The sequence below is a fragment of the Nicotiana tabacum genome, chromosome 21, assembly GCF_000715075.1.
Source record: "Nicotiana tabacum cultivar K326 chromosome 21, ASM71507v2, whole genome shotgun sequence".
In the NCBI taxonomy this organism is placed as follows: domain Eukaryota; kingdom Viridiplantae; phylum Streptophyta; class Magnoliopsida; order Solanales; family Solanaceae; genus Nicotiana; species Nicotiana tabacum.
The window spans coordinates 84,257,843-84,272,542 of NC_134100.1; the positions used below are offsets into that span (position 1 = coordinate 84,257,843).

Below are 14,700 nucleotides of genomic sequence, written 5' to 3' on the forward strand. Positions count from 1 at the left end.
AGTTGTTAAGGTATAATACAAGATTTTGAAATTCATACTTTAAAAGAAATATTTGGAAAATTATGTAACTTATAGATTTACTCCATTATTTTTGTGTACTTCATATATGCTTATGATTTATTATATTGTTTTATTGGACCTCTAGTAAGTGTCGATGTCGACCCCTCATCACTATTCTCTGGGGTTAGGCTAGATACTTACTGGGCACGCGTTGATTTACGTACTCATGCTGCAATTCTGCACTAAATGTGCAGGATTTGACAGGTTCATGTGGCGGTTACCTTGGCGCGTAGGCGCAGCGGTTGAGGAGACTTTATGTGAGCTGCATTACAGGCTACGCATCGTAGTCCACAGAGTCTCCATCGTATTATTTAATTTACCCTGTCTCATTTACATTCTAGACAGATGTTGTAATATTATTGCACTCCTTAGTAGATGCTCATGCACTTGTGACACCGGGTTTTGGGAGTGTTCTAGAACGTGTTATGGGTTGTTTTACACTGATTCACTTTCACTTATTATGTTAACAAAACTGTACGTAACTACGATTTATTTTAATGCACTAACCTCGTTATCCAAGAATGTCTTATGATATTTTTTTAAAGATAGATATAATGAATAATTAAGTGTTGGCTTGCCTAACGGCGATGTTGGGCGTCATCACGACCTAGAGGAGAAATTGGGTCGTGACATTTCTGAAAATTCCTCAATAATGTTTGAGGGTATCAAGTCAACTTAAGACATATCAATTGATAAAATTCAAAAATAATTTTCGAAAAAAAGAAGCAAGGATTTAACAAATTTGAAAACAAATAGCAAACAAGTTACAAATATGCCTTCATTCTCAAAAAGTCATTGAGATGTATCAGCTTAAATGCGTGGGAAATATTACACTATGTCAAGTTCATGATTTTTTCCTGCCAATTGTACCTTTTTCTATGTCAAGTTCATGATTTTCTTGGTCATTTTCATTCAAAATTTGGTATTATTCCTCAATCATTAAGCTTTCTAAATCCCCATTTGTGAGAGAACATGAACAACACTTTGGTATGAATCTCCTCTTTGTCCAGATTCTTCTATTCCTCTAGAATTGATTCTTTCTTGTCATCCCACTTTTTCAACCTATATTGAGCTGATTCCACCTGCAATCAAAGGCGAATACAGAATTTATAGTTAGTGGATTCAGAATGACACACACACAAAAAAAATATATAATATTTTTTGCATATGTGCTTATGGATCAAGCCGAAAACAACGGGATCAGTTGAACTCATTGAACACGTTCTAGATCCGCCTCTACTTGTAATTCATGTTTAGCTTAAGGAAAGAATGTTCGCACAATATTTTTGTACTAAGACCAAATTCCTCTGGATTTATTGCATCACTGGTAAAAGAAGCAGAGATCCTTTACAAGAATGTTGTGAAATATTCAGGATATCTTCTTATGACTAACTTAAATCTTAACTTGGTGTATTAGTTATACCAATTTTTCCCGGAAATGAACTATAATAGATTGGTAAAAAGACGATATCAACAAAAATAACAACTCAGTGAAATCCCACAAATGAGATCTGGGGAGGGTAGTGTATACGCAGAATAATTGTGGCATGTGGGTCGGGCCCGGTCCTAAGTGGGCTTCGTGGGCCCGGTCCTAGGCGGGCCGGTCCTAAGTGGTCCCGGGCTTCGCGGGCTTCTTGTTGGAACCGGTCCCGAACCGGGACCACGAACTAACGACCCCGGGCCTAAGTGGGCCCAACGGATACTTTCTATTTTAATTTTTTTTTTATTTATAGAAGTTAGAGAAAAAAAATAGTAATAAAAATATCTAAGGCAATTCCTTATAAATTATATTATAAAATTGTGACCTAAATTTTTTAATTCAAATTTAAAGACAAAAATAAGCTATATTATATATATATATATATATATATATATATATATATATATATATATATATATATATATATACTATACACTTAGTATATATATATATATATATATATCGAATATAGCTTATATATATATACTATACTATATATACATCTTAAGATATAGGGCAAAGGTCCAAATATGCTCTTGTACTATACGAAATTGAGCACATTTGCCCTTCGTTAATACTGTAGCTCAAATATGCCCTTACTGTCACATAGTTGGTCCATATATGCCCTTAGAGTTACACAGTTGGCCCATATATGCCCTTTTCGAAACGGAATTCACCCAAACTAATTAGTTATTTCTTTAATTGTATTAAAGTGTATTACAAACACTATTTTCTTTTTATTAGTACTTTTTTTCTTTACCTTTCTTTTTTCTTTCTTCTTTTTTCTTTTCTTCTCTTTTTTTTTTCCTTTTTCTTTCTCCCTTATCCGATTTTCTCCATTAATGATGTCTTCTCCATTTTCATCACCAATTTCACTTGACAAAACTCATGAATTCCAATTACTAAGAAAATTCTCCATAAGGTAATCAAGTTCCAATTTCACTGGCCCTCTAAATAAACGAAATTAAATTGTTCCAAAAATTATAGTTTAAACTTTAAAATATTAAAAATATCTCAACCTTTAACAATACTCGAAAGACCAAAATATTTAAATTATTTCCAGAAAGATAATTTATTGATTAAAAGCCTAGAGTTCAAGTTGTAGTGTTATAAATTTGAGTTGTTAGTCTTTTTTCAGCCGGACATTTTCTATTTTTTTTATTAACTATGTAGATTAGGGGTGTACATGGAACGGGTTGGTTCGATTTTTATCAAAATCAAACCAAACCAATTATATCGGTTTTGTTGGATTTTCGGATTTTTTGTTACATAAATATTATTTCAATCTTACTTTGTTAAATTTTTAAAAATATTGACAAACATATGATCTATAAAAATATTCTTATGGGAGAATGTTCTTAGTAATTAGAATTCATGAGTTTTGTCAAGTGAAATTGGTGATGAAAATGGAGAAGACATCATTAATGGAGGAAATCGGATAAGGGAGAAAGAAAAAGGAAAAAAAAAAGAGAAGAAAAGAAAAAAGAAGAAAGAAAAGAGAAAGGTAAAGAAAAAAAGTACTAATAAAAAGAAATAGTGTTTGTAATACACTTTAATACAATTAACGAAAGAGCTAATTAGTTTGGGTAGATTCCGTTTCGAAAAGGGCATATATGGGCCAACTGTGTAACTCTAAGGGCATATATGGACCAACTATGTGACGGTAAGGGCATATTTGAGCTAAAGTATTAACGAAGGGCAAATGTGCTCAATTTCGTATAGTATAAGGGCATATTTGGACCTTTTCTGTAATAATAATGAAGACTTGAAGACTTCAATTCACCAACTTCACAATTTTGCACAAATTGTAACAATAAAGTAAGTAATTATAGAAGAAAATTAGAGAGAGATTGAGAGATTGATGATTTTGTGAGAAAAATAAAAGAATGGGATGGTATTTATAGTTGAAAAATAGGGAAAAAGTGTAATTATAAAAAATTTGGGGTTAAAACAAAATTGGAGGGGAGGGGTTAAATGGCTATTTTATAAATAGCCAATGGCTATTTTGGCAGGTAAAACGATCATATTTTATATGCCATAACGGCTATAATGTGGCATATTTTTTTTTAAAAAAAATTTAGCCGTTGGGCCCGGATAGACCCGTTTAGGATCACTTGAACCGGCGCACTTCCCAGCCGGTCCCGGTCCTAACTGGTCCCGGTCTCGCGGGCCTCGCCTATGGGGACCGGCCCACTATCCAGCCCACCTCCCCACGGTCCCGGTCCTATCCGGTTATGACCGTTTAGGCCCACTGCCCATTTGGGCTTGCAGTCCTGGGCCGGGCCCGATCCTAACCGGCCCACATGTCACCCTTAACGCAGACCTTACCCCTACCTTGGGAAGGTAGAGAGCATGTTTCCGAATAGTACATTAGAAAGAATGATGTCTATTTCTACCAGGATAACTACAAGCATTAGAAAAAGTAAAGAGATTTGAATTACCTCTTTATTCCAATCGGTTCGAGCAGTGATCCATATTAAAATGATTGTTTGCATCACTGTACCTCCCAACATTCCTGACCATATACCCTGCATACACCACAATAATATAGTCATTTTTCTATAATAATAGATTAGACTAGCAATTTTCCTGCTTGAGAATATTAATGGAATATATTGTGATTACCTTAGCGCCAAGTTTGAAATGAAAGCCGAGAAGAACACCCACTGGAACTCCGACAATGTAATAGCAACCCACATTTACATAGGCCACAAAAGTTTGCCATCCACATCCAACAGCCACACCTGCAAGAGTTATATGCAATTTAATCAGATAATCTAATCTCGGTGCTTATTTCATCTCTACTTTCATACTGAATATGTATCGATCCTAAATCTGATTCAAATCCATTATAGTACCTATATATTCATAAGAAAAAAGAAAAATTTAACACAGTATAGTCGCAGGAGCTTAAATGACAATGTTATATCCAGTCAACAAACAGAAGCTGATCTGTTTTTGGCAATCAAACTAGCTAGGATAATCAAAGACTTGGTGGCGAAGATATGATGCTAAAATCTAATTACCTGACAAGACAGGCTGAATTCCATTGAGTATGAGGGAAATCGCGAGCAATGGACAAAGATCGGAGACAGCTGCAGCCACGACTTCACCACCAGTGAAGGCATAACTGATGAGATTACGCAATGCAAGAACGATGGCTGCAGCAATCACTGAGAGAATGAAAGACCACGATGTAACCACAATAACAGAAAAAGCTGCTGATTTTGGATGCCTTGCTCCTAGTTCATTGCTCACTCTCACACTGTTCATCAGCATGTCACATTAAAGCAAATCAGAAAAAAGATACTTCATTTCAATCCATAATTATCCTTATATTTATATCTCAAGTTTGGAGCTTAAAGAAGCTACTGTATTACGATCACCTCATATTGATAAAAAGTCCAGAGAACAATATTATATGAAAATAAAGAAAGAATTTCTAGTCATAAAAACAGAATGGCATGAATTGCGCAAGAAATTCTTTCGGTTAAAATGCAACCAAGAAAATAAAAAGGATTTGGCAACCAAGAAAATAAAAAGGGTAAAATTGAAGTGGAAGGAGGTTATGCGCTCCCCCACCCCCTTTCCCATTAAGATGAACGAAAAATAGTTCTATATGTTTTGTAAACTGATCAGTTCTTCCATATATATTTCGAATTTCCTCAGATAGTATATTAGAGATATCTGCATTCTCCTTTATTAGTAGCAAAAAGATGGTTAAAGATATAAATGTTTTATTAAATTTGATATGCATGGACCAAGTACAATAGATAGTGTTGCACTAATATGCAGCACAAATATCCAGTGCCATTGCACTTCCTTTGTATAGTACAAAGTGCAAACATACTACGTAGTACGTACAGCCCGAAAAGTTTTGCCAGGTGCATAAACACAAGATAGATAGAATTACACAATCATTAGCGGAAAAACGAATTTTGTTCACAAAAAAGAACAAGATTATCTGAATGAAGAATTCAATTTTACAACATAACAAATGTAGACAAGCATCAATGCATGACAGAAAGGAGAAATGACAACAACAAACCTAGTATATTCTCACAGATGGGGTCGGGGGAGGGTAATGTGTATGCAGAACTTACCCCTACCTAATGAAGGTAAAGAGGTTGTTTCCAATAAACCTCCGGCTCAGAGAAATTAAAGGAGAAATGAACAAAGAGAAAAATATAAGTTAAAGCGAAAACTGACCTTGCTGCTGCATTGAATCCAACTGATATCATGAATACCCAACCAGAAATTGTCATGCTTGAGTTATTCCACCAACCACAAAGGAAAAGGCAAAATGGTTAGCTATTGAAAATTTGTAACCTACCTTATTTATAATATAGATTATAGATTTAAAATTTTCAAAATATAAACAGGAAAATGTGAAAAGTATTGGGATCAAAGAAAATAATACTCCTTCCGTCTCAATTTATTTGATGCACTTTTCTTATTTGTCTCTTCCAAAAAGAATGACAAATTTCTATATCTTGAAACAATTTAACTTTAAACTTTCTAGTTTACCAATTTTAACCTTAATGAGAAGTTTTTACACACAAATGTTGTGACACTGCAAAGCTTTTACCCGTTAAGCTTTTAAGACCACAAGTTTTAAAAATCTTGTGTCGAGTCAAACAACCTCACATAAATTAGAACGGAGGGAGTAATACTCTAGCAGTACAAATCAGTACACAAATCTAAAAGTTAACAGTGTTTTCAAAACAAGTTTATAATATCTATTAGATTGTCAGTACTAAAGCAGGCCTTCTTTTAACACTGTTATTCTATTCTCATACCATTCTTTTCCCTTTAAAAAGAGAGGGATTAAACTATTGGAAAAAATCTTGCCTTGAGAACTTGGAAACTGAACGGGAATATATGCTATAAAGAAAAAATAATACTTACTAGTAATATTCTAGAGCTACTCGACCAATAATATAATTATATATAACTTTTAATCAGTAAAATATGCTCTTACTAAATTATTTAAATTATCATAATTTTCTTTCATTGCCACTAATGTTTAACTAAGTTGGCGTTTGGACATAAAAACTACGATTTCTGAAAAAAGTAGTATTTGGGGTTAAATGAAAAATGGTATTTGAAATTTGAAATTGGGGTTAAATGAAAAATGGTATTTGAAATTTGAAATTATGTTTGGACATACATTTCACTTGAAAAACTATTGCAGTTTTTTGAATGGAAAAAAAACTTTTTCAGAAAAACCTGAAGAAGTGGTTTGGGTTTTGAAAAACTCATTTTCGAAATGGCTTTAAAAACTTATAAATTTTCATGGACAAACACATTTTTGAAAACAAAATTGAAAAAAAGGAAAAAAGAAATTATGGACAAACGGGTCCTAAGTGAGTTAATAATTTTAAAGTGTTCAGTTACTTATTAGCATCATATTAAATTGGATAGACTGAATATGGAAACTTTCCATTGGAAAGCATTATCTCCGGCTTTTTTGTTGGCTCAAAGGAGGAAAAGGTTGAAGTTTCTGCCAACTTGAGAAAAGGACAGTGACATAAAAACAGTAAAAGGTAAGATAAAAGCATATTGAAAAATTAGGAATTTTTTAGCAACATTGAATAATTTGGACAAACATTAGGTCTTTGCATACAAATCCAGCACTACTATGCAAGGTTAACTACCAGAATTTTAGTAGGCTTTTGGACATAAAAATTGTGATTTTTGAAAGTAAAAAAAAAATAGTATTTGAAGTTAAGTTGAAAAGGGGTATTTGAAATTATGTTTGGACATGCATTTCACTTGAAACAATATTACAATTTTGTGAGAAAAAATGAATAACAACTTTTCAAACTTGAAACTCATCTTCAAAAAAAATTCAAAAATTCAATCTAATTTTTGCAAAGAGTGATAGTACTATCTAGGGAAAATTGGGTCGAAAAGACAAGTCTTGAATGAAAAAAATGAACTTCGACCAGGTCTTTAGTAATTAGAGGTAATTAAATAGTTAAGGGCTGGGATTATAATTACTAAAATATTATAAGTATGAATTGATATCCAACTTTTATGTCGATATCCTCTTTACCACGGTATACTCAAATACGTATCTAGGATTTTTAGTATATGGGTGCACTAGTAAATAAAGGAAGAAAAAATATATCAAGTGAGAATTGATCTTTATATCTCTGGATAAATAACTCAACGTTCAACCAAGTGCACCATTTATTGTTTTTATGGGTGCCAACAGTCAATATTATACCAATTTTAGAAAATATGTACATAAAATATCTAATCTTACGAAGAGACCATATGTTCACGTGTCCTATAATTACACCTATAAATCTGCTTGTATACTAAATATAGTTTAACTTGAATCAATTGATAGTAAATATAACTTATCTTGTGAACCAAAAACAATTGGCAGGGGTTTTTGGTCTTACCAAATAGAAAGAGCATCCAAAGACAATTCAGGATTTTCAAGCAATCCAGCAAGCAGAACCACAACTTGAAAGTACCATGTCTCCAAGCATAACATCACCGCGGACGCCGCTGATAACTTGAAAAACACTGGCAAGCCGGAAAACGCCTGCAAACTGAACCCTTTCCATGTTTGCCTACACCTCTCACTTTTCACAATATACACAAATTGGCCTATTACAATTATCCACCATGACAAACTCAGTATCAGAGACGCCCCGAGTAACCCAAGCCCAATCTTGTAAATCACAACCCAACTCATCACTAAATGCAACGCTAAAGTCGCAGCTGAAATGTATGCACTTGGTGCTACAATGCTCTGAGCTTGTAGAAACTTCTGGATTGGGAAATTAAACGCGTATGCGAAAATTTGGGGAATTAGACCGTACACGAATAAGGCTGCTGCTGAAGCAATTCTTTCCGATTCACCTAGAAATATTAGAATTGGCTTGCAGAAAATGTACACGAAAGTGAGTAAAATTCCTGTTAGAGTTAGGAGAATTGTTGATCTTTGCAGATAAACTCCTAGCATATCAAATTTCTTTGCTCCAAATGCTTGTCCACAGAGTGTTTCCACTGCACTTCCCATTCCCAACTGTCATTTCCAAAAACAAACACATTAAGGAACTTATTTCACTAAATAGTGTCAATTTCTTCCTTCTTTAGAATAACTCTAATTATTCCTAAATTTGTTCAAAATAACAAATATTACATCAAAGAATCTATGTCACCTAGTATTGCTAATTTCTTCCTCTTTAAAATGGACCCAATTATTCTTAACTTGTTCAGAAAAAGAATTTAAAACTTGTTCAGAAAAAGAATTTAAGTTAAAGCACCTATTTCATCAAACAGTGTCAATTTCTTTCGTTCTCAGAAATTAACTCCAGTTTTCCCATTCAGGTAAATATCAAACAAATATCAGACAGTAAAGAACTTTAAAATATTTCCACTTATTCCTAAATTTTAAAGGGCATGACAGTGGCACGAAGCATCCCACGCTCATGCAGAACCCGGGGAAGGGCCGCACCTCAAGAAGTGTGATATAGGCCGTCTACCTGATGCAGAGACGGGCCAAGATTTCAAGTTTATTGGGTTCGGGATTCTAATCATTTTAAGCTACTGGATTCTAAATTAATAATTTACATATATTCACTGAATTTTTAAAGATAAATATAGGGTTCGAACCAAAGCTACTAGGTTCGGCTGAACCCGCTATCAGCAGTCTAGCTCCGCCCCTACCTACCTTGATGCAAGCATCAATAGCTGATTTCACGGCTTAGCTGATTTCACGGCTCGAACCCGTGATCGCTGATGCAAGCATAGTAACTGATTTCACGGGCTCGAACCGGTAACCTAGGTATCATACAAAGACAACTTTACCATAAATTTTAAAAGGTACTCAAGAAATGTTGTGTGAACCATACCATAAGACCATAAGCAAAAACTTGAATCCCAGTATTTCCAAGTGAAGCAGCAGCCAGCTCGAGATTACCCAAATGACCAGAAAATATTTGAGTTGACATAGACATAATATAATTAATCATATAAACCATAACAGCAGGTGCAGCAAGGTAAAAAAGGAGCTTCATTTCAATCCATGTAGCTAAACGGAGTTTACTCCAAAATGGTATTTCAGTGTCCAAAAGTACAGTTTCAAGTTCATTACTTGATTCAAAATTGTGGGTTTCAGATAATTGGGGTGACAAATTAGATGTTCCATTGTTTTCTAAAAATGGCTGGTAAATGTTGTTTTTAGAAGAATCCATAGATTCCAGTGAGTGGAAAGTGGAAAGAGAAAGTTGAAAAGAATGTAAAGAGAATTGAAATGCAGTGTTCTATTGATGTGTATTTATATAGAGATAAAAAATAAAAATAAAAAACAAACGTCAGTGCTTATGTGGATGAGAAATTGAGATTGAGAGTAGTACAAGCGGCCACCACTAGAAGTTTTCAATTTGGCTACATAAAGTCATAAAATAATTGAAGATTAGCGTTCTAATTCTGCTAGTCAATTTTTTATGATTATCGATGTGAAGTTTTTGGATTTTATAATCTACTTTTTCAGTTTATATAATAGTATTCTTTATTAATCCGTCCTAAAAGATAATAATTTATTAAATTTGTAAATAATTTAATTTTAAAAAGGAACCTATCGATTCGGTTATAGTGCCGGTTACTTTTCATTTTATTATTAACGATAAACTTTTATAGTTACACAAATATTATTACATGTTTAAAATTATAAGTTTTAAAAATTTTATAGTCATACAAATGTTATGATATATTTAAAATAATAATTTCGAAAAAAATTTCTTTCTGAAACTATGTGCTCAATCAAACTAGTCACATAAATTAAAATGAATGAGTAAAATCAATTTATCGAAGTGAAATAATTTTGTGAAGTTCACAAAATAAATGTTATCTACCAGAAGTGGTCTTACCTACTAATTGAATATATGCAGTTTAAGTGTGTTTTAATACTAGGTAAATTCGAAATCTGCTTAGGTCTAAGTTCAAGTGTGTCTTTTTCATATTTTACATCTTGGGTTATCCGTCATGTATGTCACATAATATTATCTTCTTGGTTTTTGTTTTAGATGTTTATGCTAAGTTACATAGTACATTTTTTAATAATTTAGAATATACTGATTTAATATTTTATTATGTAAATTGGTTATTTAATTTACTTAGATATTTTAATTAATTGTTATTAAAATCTTTTATTTTGAATGTTATTCCTACCTAGCGTTTGGAGCTAACCATCTGACCTACTATAGGTAAAATATTCCACCTCACCCTCTCCACAACCACACACCAAAAAGAAAACAGAGAGACATTGGAATCTCAAAATTTGGTGGTTATTGCCTTAATTGGACGGTTCGGATTCTTTAATTTGATGCTACACTTTTTAAAGCAAGAGCGGGGATATATTACTTAAAATTTGTGATTGAACTTTTTGTAGAAATAACGAAGGTTACATTATTAGTTAATTTCATAGTATTGATTTTGACCTAATAGAATAAGGTCTACAGTGTATAATTCAAACTTTGAAGTACAAATCAAAATCCTAAGTTGAAGGTGTCATTAGAAATTAAAGATGGTTAACAACTCTCCTCACAAGGACGAGAACAGTTTCTTTCTTTCTTCTTCTACTTATGAATTATTGGGTGGTTTCGTTACCAAGTGGAATAGACAAGGTTATGTGATAGGCTGAGATATCTCAGGTGAATAGCTATTCGAGCTTTTATTTGGGATAGTTAATCTAACCATTTTGATTTAAAATTTATCTTAACATTAGCTAACTAATGTCATAATTAAATATGGAATAAATATAATTTCGTATTCTATTTTGAGATTATTATTCTTATTCCGGTAATAACGACCCCCGAAAGTTATATCATGATCATTTTTATCATTCATGGGACAGTTCAGCGGTTAAGAGCCAAAATCAGTGTCACGAATTTGAAAACTAATCGAAAAAATTACTTAAGTAGTAATTTTTTTGGGGGTTCCATTCGGTGTTTGATATTTTTATAAAATTTCATTAAATAGGATTCGTGTCGAAAAGTTTCACACCGTGAGCAAGACGCTCCATAACAAAGGTAATTCTATGCCCGAGACTCGACCGAAACCTCCAATTAAAAATGAAGCGCAAACCTTGGTTGTTCTCGAAAAGATAGTTGATGTGAACGTTTGCCAATCTTATAAGAACAATAAATGAAGATAGTACTTATCTCCCTTTCGCATGACAACACCAAATTTATTATCTCACACTAAATTTAGTGAAGGAAAGATGTTTTTTTACTTTTGAATTTTTAAATCAAGATTATTTGTTTTAAGGGGATTTGAGTAGTTCCTAAAGAAAAAAAAATTGTCATTAGGGGTTGGTTGGGTTGGTTCGGATTTTTCAATTACCAAACCAAAATAATAGTGTCGGGTTTTTAAATTTATAAACCAAACCAAACCAATAAAGTCGGGGTTTTCAGGTTTTTTTCCGGTAAAGTCTTAATAGCACAAAATATGTAACTTGTGCTCCAAATATTTATTTTAGTCCTAGTAGGATACAACTATATAATATATTTTTCAAGAAAATAAAATAATAATATGAAATGAGTCATAACATTGCACTAAAATATTCAATAACATAGATAATAAAATCGCACAAAGAAAATATTACTAATTAATACACCATAATAAAAATTAACATAATCTAAAAATACTATATATGCCGTGCTAAAATGAGTACAACTAATAAGTACTATTAATTACACAACTAAGCATAAAAAAGATAAACTAGGTTATACATTTTCATTATAAATCAATGCAAAACTAAAAAACAGATATCCAACACTATTATCATTCCTAGTGTTAAATTAAATTTCCTTCATTAGCATTAGTATTGATTTAAACTTTATTTGACTTACTAATTTTTTGGGCTATAAAATTTATCGGACCATTCAAAAATGTTAGTTCAAACTTTAAATAATACTTTTAAAGATAAAACTGTGAACAAGTTTAAGAAATATTTATAAATTATATTACAATAAATATTTATATGCATAAAATATTTTTTAAAATTGTATAAATGTAATGTCGGGTTGGTTTGGTTTCGGTTTGACTTTTTTTTAGTTAAAACCAAACCAAACCAATTATGGTCGGGTTTTTTTTTCCAACACCAAACCAAACTACAATCGAATTTTTTTTTCTCGATTTGACTCGGATTATCAAATTGATGTGGTTTATCGGTTTTCTTTGTACACCATAATTGTCATATATATACTCGGAAAATTTTGCTGTCTTAGTTCTGCATATATATATATATATATATATATATATATATATATATATATATATATATATATATATATATATACTCGGGAAATTTTGCTGTCTTAGTTCTGCAGCACAATAATATAATTACTGATTAGTACTCCATATTAATCATTACGATCGTGCATTTTTAAGTACATTTTCCATAAGATTTTAGTCAGTTTTAATCATTTTAAAAGACCACCAATTATTTTCGTAGAAATGATATTAGGTAGCCATTTTAAAGGACTGCTATTTAATAATTAGTCAGTGCGTTCTGAATTTTAATTTTTCAATTTAAATATTCGGGACAAAAAATATCCTGAATTATCCTAAAGTTAAGATCTTTAGTTTAAAATTTCAGGACAAAGTAAGTACTGACTAATCTCTAATTAGCATCCACGAGAATAATTATAAGTGCACTTGTCCCACTATTTTCCCATAGCAGCCAATGAGACCACCACTATTACAGCTAGATTATTTATTAAAAAGACAGTACACCTGTATATACTTTGTGATTTAAATTATAACATATTGATATATAATAGTACAAAAAAATTCTACTATCACGAAACTTTAAATTGTTATAATAAATTAATACATTGTGTAGATTAATAAGTTACTGTATACACTTACATATAGCTAGCTTTATGTGATCTAATCGTGTAATTATTTTCTATACAGCGTGCTTAAAATCTAAACTTGTTTCTTGTTAGTATGTACATTAATATTTTTTCGTTAGGAGAACTACTGTAGTGTTTGAACATATCAATAACTTAAACTTAGGAGTGTGATTGGCACCCCCTTAACAAAAATTTCACTATATCACCCCTAATTATTATTATAAAAACTAACTTTGGCTATTATCAATTCAAATTGTTGGAAAATGATAAGGGTAGAACAGGTTTAAAATAGTAAATTATCCATTCATTTTCCAAACTAGACAAGTAAAAGGAGACATTTATTTTTAGTACAGTGATCAAGTAAATTTGGACGCATGAGTAGGAAAAAACTATAGCCTTCGTGCCTATTCTTATGCCTACACTAAGATAATATTTAGGACATTGCTATTTATTTTTGCGCCGAAGGAATTTGTACTTACTATAAAACAACAACAACAACAACAACAACAACCCAGTATAATTTTACTAGTGGGGTTTGGGGAGGGTAGTGTGTATGCAAACTTTACCCCTACTCTTGGGCAACAACAACAATAACGACAACAACAACCCAGCATAATCCCACTAGTGGGGTTTGGAGAGGGTAATGTGTACGCAAACTTTACCCCTACCTTAGGGTAGAGATGTTGTTTCCGATAGACCCTCGGCTCCCTCCCTCCAAGAACTCCCCACCTTGCTCTTGGGATGACTCGAACCCACAACCTCTTGATTGAAAATGGAGAATTTTCACCAATAGAACAACTTACTCTTGTCAAATCTTACTATAAAACCTGTAGAGTATTCTGATTAATTACATTTTCGGTGGAAGTAGGTAAAGTAAATGTCAATAGTTGTTGCATTTATACTAGAGGGCGCAATATAGTATTCACTACATTCACTTTTACTTGACATGTATACTAAAAATAGACTATTATTTTTACTTGTCACTTTACGTATATCAAGAGAATGACAAAAAAAAATCTTGTTATACCCACAGTATTTATTACTCATTTTAAATCATTTTCTCAAATCCAACAAAATATGCATCAATTAATATAGGTATCATGGTAAATTATGCATTTCATTTATTATTTTTTAAGGGACGTGAAAGGTCAAAACGTGTAAAAGTGAACGGAGGAGTAATAAATTGTCTTTATAAAATCAGATTACGATAAAATTAAATGTTTGTGACATCAATTTCCGGACCTTCTGCTATATAACGCCATTATGGAATGGCAAGAA

The 14,700-nt window shown here is 32.1% G+C and overlaps 1 protein-coding gene across 1 annotated transcript; it reads right to left on the reverse strand.

The window, feature by feature from the left end:
- Positions 1 to 769: 769 nt before the first annotated feature.
- LOC107827936 (protein DETOXIFICATION 40) lies at positions 770 to 9,919 on the reverse strand. The gene is made up of 7 exons (XM_016655170.2): positions 9,415 to 9,919; positions 7,954 to 8,585; positions 5,750 to 5,806; positions 4,567 to 4,805; positions 4,166 to 4,284; positions 3,982 to 4,068; positions 770 to 1,142 (listed from the first exon to the last, which is right to left on the reverse strand). The coding sequence occupies exons 1-7, from the start codon at positions 9,754 to 9,756 to the stop codon at positions 1,077 to 1,079; spliced, it is 1,542 nt and encodes a 513-aa protein (XP_016510656.1). The 5' UTR covers positions 9,757 to 9,919; the 3' UTR covers positions 770 to 1,076.
- Positions 9,920 to 14,700: the final 4,781 nt, after the last annotated feature.